General features: G+C 46.4%; 1 protein-coding gene across 1 annotated transcript; it reads left to right on the forward strand.

The window, feature by feature from the left end:
- The first annotated feature begins 1,763 nt into the window (after window positions 1-1,763).
- LOC125286633 (synaptopodin) lies at window positions 1,764-15,852 on the forward strand. The gene is made up of 3 exons (XM_048231845.1): window positions 1,764-2,826; window positions 8,618-10,794; window positions 12,949-15,852. The coding sequence occupies exons 1-3, from the start codon at window positions 2,598-2,600 to the stop codon at window positions 13,582-13,584; spliced, it is 3,042 nt and encodes a 1,013-aa protein (XP_048087802.1). The 5' UTR covers window positions 1,764-2,597; the 3' UTR covers window positions 13,585-15,852.
- Window positions 15,853-16,525: the final 673 nt, after the last annotated feature.

Raw genomic sequence — 16,525 nt, forward strand, 5'->3', positions numbered from 1 at the left:
AGAACCATCCTCACATAAAACAAATATCCTGTTGCCCGAAAAAAAAAAAAACAAAGCAGCTGTTCTTCACTCAGAGATGTTTCAAAGGAGGGTGGGTGGTGGTGGGGTAGCGGGGGGGTTTGGAGACAGAAAACGGTGTGAAAATGGGTGTGGGCGTTTGGTTTTACACAGCAGGCTTGTATAGTGGGCATGAACAGGGGAGCTCGTCTCTGTGTATGGGCTTCGTGTCAGCTGGCATGGAGGAGGCTGTTGGGTTGGCCTACTAGTCATACGTCCAACAAACAACAAACAAAAACAAAAAACTGCAGCAACATCAACAACCACGGGCGGCCATGATGGAGCTCTCAGGACGTAGATCTGTCAGATGCTAGCACAACAGGATACATCAAAGCGATGACAGGCGGCCATTTGTCATGCAGTCTATTAGCTCGTAGACTTCAAAAGAGAGGCAAAAAAAATGACAAATGAGGCTCTCCAGCCCTCCTTTCCTATGGCCTATACCTAACGTGCACTCGTGCAGGATGTGAAAGATGACGCCACGTCTGGGATTCTTGATTGGGGTCCTGGGTTCTCGTTTGTTTTAGTTGCGCACTTTGGCAGCGGCCGCACATTTAACTTTCGAGCAGTGCGCCGCTCGAGTGCCCCAGCAAGCAGCCTCCACGCCCAGACGGCAAGACCCCCGAGATTTATTCACTGCTTATCAAAGCCCCAGCCCTCATTTCTTTGGCTAGTTAAGAGGAGGATCTCTCTCACAGCCAGCCAGGACCTAATGAAGTCTAACCTTCCTTCCTCCTCCGTCGGGAGAGACGACCTTTATCAACTCTCGGCCTCTGAATTTAGGCGTCTCCCCATTCCCTTTCACCACCCTCCTCCGTTGATAAAGGCGGCCGCTGCATTCCTTATTGACTATAAATGGAAAATTGAGCACTTCAGTGGGTGCGGATCATTTCTCCTTTTATACCTCTTAAAGGAGATAACGGTGGCGATATTGCAGCCACAGTAATCATCCTTATAATCTTCACTGACCATTTTCTGGTGCATTAACCTCTTCGCACAGCTTGTAACAGCACATACCGAACGGTCTGGGGTAGTACTGCCTGGTTTTGCAAGTGTGAATAAATTGTTAGAACATAAAATATTTTCAGTAATTGCAATAACAGTGTAAATCCCCAGTGCACAGATCACTGGGTACCCATTCTCAGGAAAAGATGCTACCACTTCAAAATATGGCTGCACTACAAATGGCACCATTCTCTCCCTCATGAATCACATGTAAGGTTTCTCACCCATTACGTCATGTCTCCTTTGTTTGTTCTTCCAGGTGATTGTGGCCCGGAGGGAGAGAAAGAGGAGGCCATGCCAAACGCTCCCAGACAGAACCTGCCTAACTGTTATTCTCTCTGCCCGGGGCGGGACCCGCACCTCTGTCACCTCACCCAGTAAGCACAACCAGTTCAAACACACAGTTCCAAGACATACTCAGACGAGACCTTCGGAGGGCGAGCTCAACTGGACCTAAGCTGAAGTGTCTAAACAAACCAACTGTCAGCTTCTTGGGCCCCTGAGTGAAAGAACGCAGACTCCAGAGCAAAACCATCCAGGACCCATTTGTTTCTCTCAGTGGCACAGACACAAAGGGATTAAAACAAAGGGCATATGCTGGAGAAATAAATACACGTTAAAGAAGTGACTCAAGAATAACATTCAGTGCTCACTGCGCTCTGTCTTTCTGCATGACTGGAACAAGCTTTGCTTCTCCCCCCCTCCTTCTTGCTCAGAGCACTAATGAACTAAGGGGAAGATTGAACATTGTTGTACCATGATGACATTTTAAGGAACAAGAGCTTCTTGTGTCCTGAAAGAAAAATAATCTGGCCGCCTGAGATTACAATTCCGTGTCAGGATAGACTATGTTTTGGTGCCGGAGATAGGAGACGAGTGGGAAGAATGTCTGGATTGGACTTTGAAGACAGAAGTAGACAGAAGTAGAAAAAAAATCCCAAACAAAACAAACGAAAGAAAAAAATAAAAAATACTGGATGGTGTTTCAGCATTTACTGGATTTGCAGTGGAGCGCATTGCAATTGTGAAATTTACTTGGCAAGCCTCCATGGGAACCCTTCCAGTGAGCAAGGGGGAGCGTCTCTTGGGAGGTCCTATTAGCTTTTAGACGACATTGTGTGGAAGAAAGTAAAAGTGTGCCTCGTGGTCAGTCAGCGTCTTTCCCACCCCTGCGGACGGACGAGGGGGAGACTGGTCGTGACAGAGCATGTTCTCGTGCGAGGGGGGAGCTCAGATGGAGGTCTGATCCTGTCGTTCACTCGTGGGTCCTGTTGTGTTTTTCTAGTTTCACATCTCTCCTTCAGCCAGCGGAGCCAAGAGCCCTCCCTTCTCTTGGGCTAAACTGACCACCCTCAAGACAGAGCGAGGGAGCAACAGAGACTGAGACCACAGTGGATGCAGTGGACAGCCTTGGAGTGGACAGAGCCTTCAAGGTGCTTGTAAGAGAGTGCTCTGTGCTTGTATAAAACAAAAAAAGCCAAGACCTCCCCCTTCCTCGTCCAGCCTCTATCCTTCAGCACAGGACGTCACTGAAGATGGAGGCCAGGGGTCATGAGCCCCTCAGGAGAGGGGTCAGCTGGGGTGGAGTGGCCCAGGGCCCCGGTACCGGCCCAGGGAGCCTTGGCTACGGCCGGGGAGTCCGGCAGGGGATGGGGCAGGCAGGGACGAGCCCAACTACCAACAGCTGCAAGAGGGACGACCACAGCTGGGTGAAAGGGAAGCAAGCCGTGACCTCCGCTGACAGTCAACTTGGCCGAAAAACAAGTAAATATTCATATGTCTTTTTGGTTTGTTTACACTGCATCAGTGAGTGAGTCAACAGCTGCTTTTTATTTGTAGTGACCTACAGTGTGATGAAGATGGGTTTTAGCAGTCTTCGGCAGAGTCGAAGCCTTTCTTTGCCAGCGTGTCTTGTAGTTTGCGCAACAGTAGTAGGCTGTGTGTGCCCCATGCTATTTTATTAAGTGCTGTTAAAATGAAAAATGATCCACTGAAGTGTCATTAACGTAGAGAGATGTGGGGATTCAGTGTGCAGACTGCAAGTTGTGTGAGGGCGGGTGTCAGGAATTGAGGGGAGAAGCAAATCTCTCTCTGTCATCGAGAACTCTTTTGTAGAACAACACCCTCTGCAGTTCCAGATAGGCGATAGAGCTTGAAGTGTGTCTTTGGCGCTTGGCTTAAGGAAAAGATCACGGTTGCTTTGGTGGCTGAAACACTTGCGTGAACAAACAGGGAAAAAGGAATCACCACGCCCCTCTGTATACAAACTTAGTTGAGCGTTCAAGCCTCGGCGAAACATCTGTTTCCTTGTACCTAAAATGGAATAACTTGATGGCAATGGAAATGCAATTAAGTCCACAACAATCTTTTTTTCGTAGTGATTCAATACACTGCTTTCTCAGTGATCATACCCCTAAAACTTGTGGGAAAAATGAGGTGGAAAAAAATCCATGATAATTTTTCCAGATTGTTGCGTTTCCCACACAGTAAGCAACCACTCAGACTGCCGAGGGTGTTTGTCCACAGTTTTATGACAATACAAATGTCAGCTTGTTAAAAAGAACAAATGCTGAAAAAAAAACACCCCATACGTAATTTCCTTAGTAAAACGTTTGTGAAGTTTTGCCAATCTTGTTACATCTTAACTAATGAAACAAGGCTGATGACGCATGGAGTATGATCATTCAGACCACGTGATTGTCCTCATTCCTAGTTTTCCAGTATTTTTCTTTTCAATTTGAAATGGAAAACAAAATTACATGCACACTAATTTAGCCTCACAGCATCAGTCTGTGGCCTTTTCAGATAATCACAAAAATCCCCCGTTTTAGTCAAGCGACACACTTTTAGACGCATATTTGGGTAGGAGCACAACTTTTATCCAGTTTTCCTAACTCTGATTGATGTATCCATTCCAGAGAAGTGACTGGTACTTGGCTGCAATTACAAGACTCCCATGTTAATGACCAAGGGCTGAATTTCGCCACAGTGTAGTGTATTGAACACATCTGTTTTTACAAACTGGGCATGGGGCAACAGCATGTTAAAACTCTGAGGTTGCCAAATGTGTAGCAATATATTTGTTTTAATTCAGAACAGCAGTTCATTGTTCTAGCTATGCAGATTTTGCCAGTGGGATGTTTAAGAGAGGTCAAATGGCACAGTCATCCGTTTTTTACCTCAAGAAAAGTGATCAACCCCCAGCTCTCTCTCCTCTTCCTCTCCTCTTTCTTCTTCTCTCTCTCTCTCACACACACACACACACACACACACACACACACAGAGAGAGACACACACATGACCCAGTGGGAGAGCAATGGCACCCTAGCCTGTCCCCCAATGAATGACAACATCCGACAGGGTAATCTGATCTGATGCAGACCCTCTGCTCTGGGGAGTTTCCCCACTGTCTGTCTGTCTGTCTGCCTGCCCATGTCATCATGGGACATCAGATCATAGAGACCCTTACAGCTTTGCCAGAGCCCAAGTCTACCCCTCTACACAAACACACACACATACTATATCTTCCTGTTACTCACTCTCACCCATTCGCTCTTTCTCTTTCACTTGCTTTCTTACTCCAACACATGGTCATTCATCTCCCCCTTTCTCTTTCCCTCCCTACACATTCCCTGGTGGAGAGTGGGGTTCCTGTGTCCCGCCCTAAAACGCATTGGGGCTTCTAGGGGGCAATCAGTCAGGGTTGAGGGGGTTGTTCACATAATCAAACCCAGGCCTTCTGGACTGTACACAAGGTCAGGTGTGCCCGCCTGCTACGGGTCCTGTTGTCTATCTTCGGAGCTTTAATTTGTTCCCCACCTCTGTCAGGGTCTCGTAAAAGTTGATGACACTGCTGCGTGTGGTTGCCTTTAAAATAAATGGATGGCTGTATAACCAACTGGCAAATGGTCGAGAGAGGACCACAATCATTCATCTATGTGTTTTTCAACCTCTCTCCTTCCCTTTCTCTCCCTACATCTCTCCCTTCATCTCTCTCTCTCACGCACACATACACACACACATAGCCTTACTCACATGTGTATCTTCATGAGTTGGTAAACCAACGGAATTAGTCATAATTCTGTAGCACAAAGGGGCTTTCCTGCACTACTAGGCTATTTGGGTGCTTTTAGTCTTGCCCTCCTAAAACTTTCCTGTAAAGGAGTGGTTCCTTTTTTAATGTATAAATCTGATGCCAGTGGTTTAACAAACGTTTCGGGATCCAAGTAAGCCTCGCCTAGTCGGCTCTTTGCTCGGCAGTGTGCAGCGTCAGAAGGCTGGAGCACGAGCGCGCCGCGCAGTCGAGACCATCATTTGCAACGGAACGAAATACGATCCAAGTTCGAGCTGCAAAAAGGGGGTGTGGAGGAAACAGATACAGTTAAATTGGAAAAGCTTGTGGGGCTAGCGGCAAAAACCAAACGCAGTTCTGAATTTCTAAAGGTAAGGAAATTGAATACTGTTTTAAAAAAGAAAAAGTCGTTGGAGAAGCTTTAAACCAGTTGCGCTTGAGACGGTTGATCTAGATAGACTTCTAAAGCGTCGAAGGTTCAGTGATGCTGTAGTCAGCTGTTCAGAAACCAGTAAGAAACAGGTTATTCCCGGGGATTAAACTTCCTTTTGTGTTTCAGCTTTAGTTACTATAGTTCAGTTGCATATCCTTGAACTTGAGCTATGTGGAAAAGTACGCTCAGAAGACCCATGACTTTTCGGGATGCTCGGTATGATGTCACATGGTGTAGGCTGTAGAAATATTTGTTTACCTAACTGAAAAGAAAAGCATGTCCAGAGTACCAAATGGATCCACGAGCAGATTTTATTGCCTTTCGTTTAAGAGTATGTTCCTTCAATTGTGAAAGAAAGTTCACATTGTATGAGAATCAATCAAGTGAGACGTTGGGCAGCCTTGCCATCAAGTACAGGAGGAACTCGGGTTCATTATTTCCTAGAATATGCGAAGATTAGGTAGCTATTAGCTAAATAGATATCACATTTTAGAGAGTGCGCACATACCAACGGCCTAGGCTTCGTGATGATACTTTGCTTAATATATTTTGCCGCTAATTATGCATAGCCTTGGCTACCAAAACAGTGCCCTTCGTGGCTTGAAATAGTATTGGGGCCAAATAGGTGTCACAGACTAATAGTGACACGTAGAAAGACAGATGTGTAAATCTATCCCATCTTCTTGTAAATCTGTCTCATCATCTTTCAGGATAGGCCGAACCGTAAGCAGACTATATTATTATGTGTCTAAGCACCTCTGCGTCTGTCACTCAAGTCCAAGGTATGCAGCTGTAATCCACACCGTTAGCCAGTAGGATAACACTGACCTACCTGAGCTGCGCCTACATGTATGTAACGCTCTCAGTGTTAAATTAACGTTGTTAATACAAAATTCTTGTTAGTTTATAAAAGTGCTTTGTATTCATCTGCATGTCAGTGAGATGAAAATCAGCTTACTTGGTTTGGACATAAAGAGGTAAACTGTGTGTATTGGAAACTGTGGTCGAGCATCTTTGGAGGTTACTTTGTGATGTGTTTTTGTGGCTTAAGGAAATGAGCCACAGATTTATGGGTGCTCAATTAGTGGCAGATGTACCCTATTGTGTCCTCTCAGCTGTAATTCTCATGCCATTTTATTTGAGCACTCCTTTGAGCTCTGGAAACGCTCACAAGGAACACAAATGCCTCCTCCACCATCCCACTCTCTTTCCACAAAGATGTCTCATATGACTAATCAAAATATCCCTGAGATAAAAGGAACACCTGTTTGGATTATCCTTGTTTGTTTCTCGAGATGCTGTTTTGAATTTGCATGGGCTGAGTAAGTCCCTCAGGATGCAGTTAAAACCTGCTCGGGTTGAAAGCCAAACTCCCAGGGGAGGGTTTTCAACAAGAATGTAATCACTGCTCTGTGGATTAGTCTCGATTCGCTCTAAACAGCATCACCTACCCACCTTGATTCAGTCAGTTTAGTCCAGAACAACGCTTTTTTTTCTCTCTGTGGACCAGTAAATGTGGCAATTATCATAAGCCCATTTACTTCAAGGTATCAGTAAAACATGAGAGGAGTGCTGTAATAGTTTGGGGTCAGGGGATATTGTCAAACTGTCCCCGCCCGTGAAGATAGACCCTATTCATATGTTTACAATATCTGTAAGACACTACACGCTCTAGGTCAGAGTTCAAGAGCTTAAATGCATAGTCTCTGTGACCCTGGATGTTTGAATGTAAATGTGTCAATATGTCATGAACTGAGTGTGTGTAGTGTGTGTGTGTGTGTGTGTGTGTGTGTGTGTGTGTGTGTGTGTGGTGCCTTGAAGACATATTTCTGAGACTGTGCGGCAGCCGTTTTCAGGCAGGGAATTTTCTCGGCAGTTCAGGAATGCTTTGGGAGGGGACTGCTGCCGATGGTAAAGGAAATACTTGTGCAGCTTGGAATGAGGTTTTTAAGCCTAGACAATAAACCTCTGCCATTTTTCAACAAAAAGGCCTCTGTGTCAATCTTTAGCTGCACCTTAACAGGAATGAGGGAGGTATCTCTTTGTATGTCTGGAACATGTGAAGAAATTGACAATAAAGCTGACTTTGACTTTGATCCATTAGCCATAAAACTACACATGCTTTTAGATATGTCCCTGCTCACATTAAATATTTCTTTTGATTCATTTGACGTGTATGTCATTCCACACATTTGTTATGCTTCTCTCCGGTCTAGACACAACAACTGTTTAAGTCAGTGTTGCCACTATAAATCTCTCACCATCCAATGTCTGCAAAGTTGCTGTTTTGTGCCAGTTTGCCTGACTCGATTCTACCATATGCTCAGCAGTGAAAGGCCTATTTATTTATGAATAGGGTTGAATGTAGCGGCAGTTTTACAGCCTTTCAATCTTATTACCCCCTTTGGAGCTCTGTCTGTAGATCTGGTGTTAACTGCTGACTGTGGAATTTCTATTGCAATACAAACAGATCCTAGCAGAGTGAGAGAGAGAGAGAGATAGAGAGAGAAAGAGAGAGAGAGGGGGGGGAGGGAGGGAGGGAGAGAGAGAGTGCCAGTGTGTGTTAGAGTGAGAGAGGGATCTATGAATCAGCACATGATGTTATTTTATTCACACATGAAAATTAGAATTGGCCTCTACAGGTCTGGTATGATTTTGCTAATAATCCATACCACTGATTCTGATGAAGTGAATTGCCATAACATAATACACAACAGGGTTTTCTAACTCTTCAAGAGGGGTCACCAAAATAACTTATGACTGTATTACGTCTTCGTCTGCGCTGGTTAAATTATGTAGTGATCAAAACCATATGCCTGAGAAACAATTATGTGGCTTTAGAATAGCACTCTGCACGCCTCCTGCGACTAGAAAAAGGTTTGTTTTTTGGTCGTTTACACAAGACATGCACATTTATGAGCTTGTTTGAGTAGGTTTTTACTGGCAGTGTTGCGTGACGCAAGACCCTGGAAAGGTTTACATGTTTTCTCGAAATCAGAGCTTCCAAATATTTATAATATTTTCTTCTGTATTCTGTTTTCTGCTTGCAGACCTCAGCAGAAGTGCAAGTCTCTCTGAGAAAGAGCTGAAGGAGGCCCGAACGAGGAGTCAGATCATCGCTGCCCAGCTCTCTGTACCGTCCAACTCGCGGGGTGTCCAACTCTTCAACCGCCGCAGGCAACGAGTGAACGCTTTTACGAAGGTCAGCTTTGGCGAAGGAGGAGGAGGAGGAGGAGGAGGAGGAGAAGCGGAGGAAAGTGAGGGAAGGGGAGAAGGAATCGGAATAGAGAGAGAGTCCAAGAGTGAGAACTTCGGCACGTCGCCTCGGAGCTCAGAGCTAACATGGGAAAATAAGTGTACCATTGAGAGCAAGGACAGAGATTTAAACCGCGAAAACAGCAAGGCCAAACTGCCTTGGTCGTCGGGCACGCTCGACTCGAACAGGGGAAACAGCATCATGGAGGATCAGGGTGAATCAGCCATCCGTGAGGTGGAGGACGTTGATGGCGCACAGGAGAGACATTTTCTGCCCGTCAAGGAGAAAGAGGAGGAGGAGGAGGATCTCTCTGTGGAGCCCGTGGATGAACTGAGGGATGAAATGGCTGTGAGGGACGACAGTAACCGTGCAGCTCAGGCCATTGCTGGCCAAGGGAAAGCCAAGGTCAACGGGGCGTACGCCGGAGACTCTGTGGAGACGCCTGGCGAGATGCCGAACGGTTGTCATGACACCCCGAGCAAACCCTTCACGCCGGTGGCCGCGCAGTCGTCAGCCACCATCGTCAACAGGACGGCTCGGCCGTTTTTTTCACCCAGCACTGTGCAGAGATCCCCAGCGCCCAGTCCAGCGATGGACATCCCCCCGGCCCCTTCTTACTCCACGCCTCCCCGCCCGGCGTTCCCTGAGCCTCCCACCCCCACGTACGCGGTCGAGCCGCCCCCGGGTGCTTTCTCAGAGCCGCCCCGGTCGGGGCCCCCCAGGCCCACCTTCTCCCCTCCTCCTCCTGCCCCATCGTACCCGACCCCCCCACTGCCATCTTACAGCAGCCCCCCTCCCCTGGCCGTGATGACCGGTCCCTCCCCGGGACCTCCGCCGGCGGCTCACTACATCCCCCAGACCGCCCCGAAGCCCACCTACATCCCCCAGATGCTGACGGAGAGGCGGCCGCAGACCCCGATCCGAACGGGCATCCTGGACGAGGGCGTGGTGCGGCGCAACACCCGCAAGTCCATGTTCACCTTCCAGGAGAAGCCCAAGATAGCGCCCAACCCGGAGCTCCTGTCCCTGGTGCAGGGTGTGGACGAGAAGAAGAAGCAGAGGCCGGTGGCGGCGGCGGCGGAGAGCGTGCCCGAGGAAGAGCTCCTGGCCCTGGGCGCCGAGGCCTCCAACTTCCTGGCCAAGGAGGAGGAGGAGGAGGAGGAGAGGGAGAGGGTGGTGGAGAGCGCGGCCCCTGCTTGGTCCTCGAGCCTGAAGAGCTCCAGGGCAGCGGCCAGAGCGGAGCACAAGGCAGAGCACAAGCCGGAGCAGGCGCTGACCAACGCGGCGGGGAAGGGCGCCGAGCTGTTTGCCAAGAGGCAGTCCAGGATGGAGAAGTACGTGCTGGACAACACGACGAGGAGAGACGGACAGATAAGGTCTCCCTCCCCGACCATGTCTCTGCCCCCCTCCTGGGTGTATCAGTCGAACATGCCGGGCCGCGTCAAGGCCATTGCCAACGCCTCCAACGTCAGCGTGGAGATCTCGAAAACTCTCAAGGCGCAGCAGGCCACTCAGAAGAGGAACTTTCCGGCGTACGGTGCTTCGGCCTCCGCCGCTTCGCGGGCTCCTCCGCTGGCCACCCTGCCGAGCGCCGTCCTGGAGAACGGCTGCACCAGGATGGAGATGGAGCTCTCCAGGCACCAGCCCTACCAGCTCAACTCCTCACTCTTCATCCTCAACCCCACCAAGGATCCTGTGAGCTCGCTGCCGCGGGGCGCTCCGCCGCCCAAGCCGGTGGTCACGGGGTCGTCCTACAGCAGGCAGACGTCGCTGCCGTCGAGCGTCCCGTCTCAGTTCAGCTCCCCGGTCAGCTACAGGCCAGCGTGCTTCTCGCCGCCGCTCCCTCTCAGTCCCAGGGAGGTCTCGTCACCCGTGGCGGCCTTCACTCCGGAGCGGGTCGCCTCACCGCGTTCGAACGTCCAAGCGCCCAGACCCACGTTCTCTGCCCGGAAGGCAGGGATCGAAGCACAGGTGTGGAGACCCTCTTTTTACTACTATAGCCCACCCCAATAAAACACACACACATACACACGCACACACTGTACAGACCAAAGAAAACCCACTTGAAACTAAGAGAATCAGACGCTGCATGCTAACTTCATTGTGCAATATTCAGAGTGTCAGCGTGTGTTAGTTGGTTTTGTTCCAGCAAGCGCTCCAGAGAATGTGTTATTCATATTAGGTTTTAAGTATCCATTTATTTTCTGATTTCATGATAAAATAAATAGGGCCTTAGTTTGTCTTCTTTGTGAATAAGGAAGCAAATCCTCAACAGACTGATAGAAATACAATGTAGTGCATAGTTGAACCACCAGAGGGCAGTGGTTAGCACAAGCCATAGAGCTTTCCAGAATATATTACTGCATTTGTTAGATGTAATACAGATGTTAAATTGATGCCAGTAGTGCCTTTTTACTTTTGAAATAAAAAAGTGTTTTGTCAGTTACATATAATATTAATGTGAAACGAGTTTCCTATTTTTCCTACGCTTGCCTCCAAGTTTTAAACTTTCGGATGGTACTGCCTTACAAAGCACTGTAGCAGATGGTGTCTTTGGTGTAAGGTCTATGATTTGCAATTTAATATGGGAAGATGGACTTGAAAGTAGAAGAGAGGGAACTCCTTTCTTTCCCTTCCTCCTTTTTTCTCACTGTCGGAGAGCATGGAGAGCAATGTTAGCCATGCTTTGAGCTTCATTATATGCTGTGTGCCTCCGTTTGATTTGTATTTGTAGCCAACAGTGCATGCTAATTTTACTGGTTAATTATGAAAATCCTCGACTTGGCAAGGCTGCAGTTCCAGGTGATGTTGAATTCTCATGAATATCATTACATGAAACACAGGATGTCTCAGACATTGTTTTGAAGGTGAAAAGGGCAGTGTCTACTTAAATGTCTCTCCCTGTTTGCTTCTTTCCATTTCAATTCATCTCCACTTATTCCTCCTCTCTCGACTATTAACATGACCTTTGCCTTCCTTATTAAAACTTTCATTCAACCCTTTCATTGTCTTTTCTTCCTTTCTTGTGTTCTTTTCCTTTTTTTTCCTGTCAAAGCACTTAAATCCTCCGTTTCATAGCCATTGATTTTTGTAGCACACGTTCTCCACCAAAGAACCATCAAGCAATTTTATGCTTCCTCAACCACAATTTTATCCGTAATGCTTTTAAAAGTATCTCAGACATGTAAATTGAGCCATTTAGCACAGCACACAGCGTTCTGCAGAAGGAAAAAAACACACACACTCAGACGTGTGTGCCACGCCGTGACCCTGCCGTGCTGAAAGTGACGCGCTGCGGAGCTGTCCAGAGAGAGGCTGAATATCAATGCTCTTTGCACATTCCTACCTTGCCCTTGTAAACAGTCTGAGTTGTAACAGGCCCTGTAGGCTTGGACCTTTAGATGAATGTTATGACCCCAGAGACGCCCCCCCCCACACACACATACACAAACCCCATCACACACACACACACACACACACACACACACACACATTCTCAGTGACACCGCTCTCCGTAGCTCGGGGACGAAAACCTACCCAGCAACCTCAGCAGGGTAAAGCCATATCTCTGCAAAGGTTAGTCGCCTTGGCTTGGCTGTGTGGTGTGTGAAGGTAACCTGAACTGCATCTGAGCCCCAGTGTGTTGCAGCATTTATCTGATAAAGAGAATGAACACAAGGTCTCTATTTTTAAACGTACTAGAGGGGTATGCTGCTTGCTGATTGAATAAAGACTTAACCTTTGAAATGAGTATCTGCTGAATGCTTAAAGGTGTTAACTTCCCCCCTTAGTGTTTCTGTTGAATGATTTGCCACGTGTTACAGAAATAACCTCTCATTGGAAGCTTGCTTGTGAAAATATGGTTGTTGGTTTCGTTTGATTTCTCTTGAGCGAGTGGCGTGACCAGGCATGTGCTCAAATCATTAGCTAAATGAAAGAGACGTATGCTATAATAAACTGTGCCGTTACAAGCGAAAATAAATCTGGGTGGCTAGAGTTACTTGTGTAATGTGTGTTCCAGGACCTGCTAGAACTCATAGAAAGAAAAAAAAAGCATTCCACAAACGTTTGACACTACAATATATTTTTATGTCAATTTTGTGCTTTTGTGGTTTCTGTCCATAGACCAAGAAGGAGACCCCAGCCACGCCAACCGCATCCAGGACCCCCACCATGACCAGGAGGTTCAGCAGTCCAGAAGGCCCAACAAATTTAGTGTGGTCTCCCACCCCCTCCATAACGAGCGCCCCCTCTCCCAGACCCATCCATCGGGCCATGACCACCTCCCCTGTGTCGCCGCTGTGGGAGACCAGGTGTCAGTCGCCCATTGTCGGTCAGGACACGAAAGCCAACCACCGACTGCTGGCCAAGAACATCATCAACGCGGCCAAGCGCAAGAACAGCCCTTCCCCGGGCGCACTGAGCAGCCACGGGCTGCCCATCTCGCCCCCTGGTGGTGGAAGCGGTGGTGGCATCGGAGGGGGTATCCTGTCCTTCGAACACAAACCCCTGAGCCCCTTTCAGCCCCGTTCGTTGGGCAGTCAGTCTCCCACGTTCACCAGCCCGCCGCCAACACCCACGCACATGATCCGCTCGCCCGTGCGCCTCTACAACACGCGCTCCCTCACCGACTCCGACGCGTCCGTGGAGTCGGAAGATTCCGGAATGCGTTCGCCCGGTGTGCGCACCTACAACACCTGTCCGCGCGGGTGGGGAGGTAGCCTGAGGATAAAGAGGGGAAACGTCTCTGCCGACCTGTAGAAAAATCTGAAAAAACAAATCGCCTGTTTTTTTAAAAAGGAAAAAACAAGAACGTGTTTCTGTCTTCAGTTCAAATCAGAATGAATGGCTTTATTTTTTGACCCTGCAACATTGAATGTACGGCTGAATAATTTGGCATTAAAATAGCAGTTGAAATTGGATAGTGCTCTGGCACATTTCTGGCAACTGTGTGCAGTTATGTAAGCATTGATTATACAATGCTAATACAGATAAGCCCGATGAGGCTCACTAATTGCCTCGCACCTGGCTGCAATTTTCATCAGTTCAGAAATGGCTTTTAAAAGAGCTTGCAAAAATGGACAGACCAAATTATACCAAAGAAGCCACTTTTGGCTCTTGGGACCAAATAACTCGTTTGTATTCCTATACGCAGTATCTCTTAAAACAGTGTTACATATTGCCTTATTTTTCTTTTTCATTTTGTTCACCTGCATTTATAAATGTTCAGAATGTTCCACAGTCTTTTTTCTCTGTTTAACTTTGCCTTTGGGTGTGTGTATGAAAGTAAAGAAAATAGAACTGCAGTGTATTGACGTACGACCTGTAGAAAGGTGAGAAAATGCAGTGATTGGAAGAAATTGGGAATCGAAGGGATTCAGGGTAATGTAAATATGTAAGTTACGGCCCTAGTCTTAGTCTAGCACATTGATGATCATGAAGGGGGACATACTGTAATTGATCATAAATAATAAAAGCCTCAAGGTAATCAATTCTCCTCTGCAAACATTTCCATACCTGGCAGAGCAGGGCAGAGGAGAGAATGGCCTGCTTGCAGCAGGGAATACTAACGTCAGCCGCTCTGAGGAACATTAATAGTCCCCAGCTTAACTAGGAATAAGTACACGCTGGTATTTCTTGTAACTGTCCAGTGCAATACTCAGATTGTAACACCGGTATGCAGTGTATGTTAATTAAATGCAGGTTTGTTTTACTGAATGTGTAGTGTTTGAGATACAAGGAGGTAATGTTGTAGGACAAGTGGTATGTAAAAGAGTGTCACGTATGTGTAGTAATTGAATGTTGACTGCCTGATCGATCACAAGCTGTACAGTACTTGATTGTAATAACAATGTTTCACTGAGACATGCTTAAAGTGTAACACACTATTTCTCACATATTATTGGTTTGCAAATGGGGGTGGCCGAGATTGCATTTCTATTCTGTGGGTTTTACAGCAGAGAGTTGGCAACGCTTTATATGACATAAACCTGATACTCTGTAACCATACCATTCAATGCAGTGTAACAGCGATTATCACTGTGTAACAACACATTGATTATCTGTACTTATACAACTCTAGCCTTAACTGTACATTATGCGCAAAGTATCAATACCCTGTTGATCACACTGTACTTAATTTAGTTACACTGTAACAAGGGCTATTTAATATAGAGATTGACCAAAGATTTTTTCGAGTGCTCGCAATGCATTTGCAAATATGACAGTGACAGATAAGAGTATGTTAAAATGGTTTGAAATGGTACTAGTTGTCAGATTATTATAGAATAAGTCTTACTGGATATAATCCACACAGGTGCACATGTTAGCTTTTTTATCATTTATTTTTTAAAGAGATTAACTTTTGCACTTCATTACTCAATTAGATGGCACAAAATACATAGACAGACCAGCTATAGTCCACAAACTCAAGTCATAAAGCCTTCAACTCCTATGTGATATTTGATTGCTTCGACTCTGTATACATTTTTTTTTCTAAGCCAATTTGCACCACATGATAATAATTTCTGCATCGGCGTCTGCTGGCACAGATTGTGTTTCCTCCCCCGGTGTCTTATGTCCCGTCTCAGTCTCAATGGCTTCTCGTGGGCAACGGGATCACAGAACATGAGAAAAACAGCTATCATCCTCAGTTGTGGCAAACCATTGGCACCTTGTGCCGGTGCCTCCGCAGATTTCTGAGTATTTACATGTGGGCATACTTTGATTGACGGAGACAGACACCAGCTGCATAGTGACTTTGCACCTTTGACTAGAATAGCCTTCTTAGTGCCTTGGCTGCCTCTTCAGCCTTCTTCTTACCCTGGGCAATCCTTTAGGTGACCCTGAGGTGTGGAGAAATTGTATCACCAATAAGAATCGCTTATTTCTTTTTGTTTTGTTTTGTTTTAAAATAGTGCTTACTGCCACAATTGAGTAATCAACTGTCATTATATACCCTTACCATTTGGATGCTGTTATTTAAGTAAACACAAAAATAAAAGTGTTGGCACTTGTACAAAGTCTTAATTGTGTTGTTTCTTGAGTCTCTGTGGAATAGCCAGCCCAGCAGCATATTCTGGATCCTAATTAGGTTTACATACAATTCCCTCGTAATCATGAAGCAAAGCATTGTGTAACTACAGTAGCACAAAGCCATAGCAAATCATTTCCCCAAGATGTCAGCTCAGTATGTGGTTCCTACATATTTTAAGTTGTTTTTTCTCTCCCCTGAAAGAAATCTATTTGCTATTTGCTAATTTTGTGTTTCCAATAAATCTAGATAGATAGATAGATAGATAGATAGATAGATACTTTATTGATCCCCAAGGGGAAATTCAAGAAAATCTTTAAAAATAAATTCAAGAAAATCTTTATGGTCAAGCCAAGGTCAAGCCAGAATAATCTTTTGAAAAATGATTCACTTACAGTATGCTATCTACTTCAATGTATTTTTTGTCCACTGACCCCAAGCTGACCACACAGCAACAGTTTGACAACAAATCTGTCAGTGAATGTCTTATCGGGAACACTGCATGTGTAAAACTCACTTGAGTTATTTTGATACATTTAAAACACAAATAGTCAAAATGTATACATTAGAACAGGAGTTCTCAATGTTTTTGGTTCCAAGGACCCCTTTTGGGGGAGAAAATTTTCCAAGGACCCTCTCATAACCGTAACAGTTAAGCATGCCATTCTC

This window comes from Alosa alosa, chromosome 21, assembly GCF_017589495.1.
Source record: "Alosa alosa isolate M-15738 ecotype Scorff River chromosome 21, AALO_Geno_1.1, whole genome shotgun sequence".
Lineage (NCBI taxonomy): Eukaryota > Metazoa > Chordata > Actinopteri > Clupeiformes > Clupeidae > Alosa > Alosa alosa.

Coding starts and splice junctions, on each gene's coding strand:
- LOC125286633 (XM_048231845.1), top strand. CDS start 2,598: ATGGAGGCCAGGGGTCATGAGCCCCTCAGGAGAGGGGTCAGCTGGGGT. Junction 2,827..8,617: donor TCAACTTGGCCGAAAAACAA/GTAAATATTCAT, acceptor TTCTGCTTGCAG/ACCTCAGCAGAAGTGCAAGT. Junction 10,795..12,948: donor AGGCAGGGATCGAAGCACAG/GTGTGGAGACCC, acceptor TTCTGTCCATAG/ACCAAGAAGGAGACCCCAGC.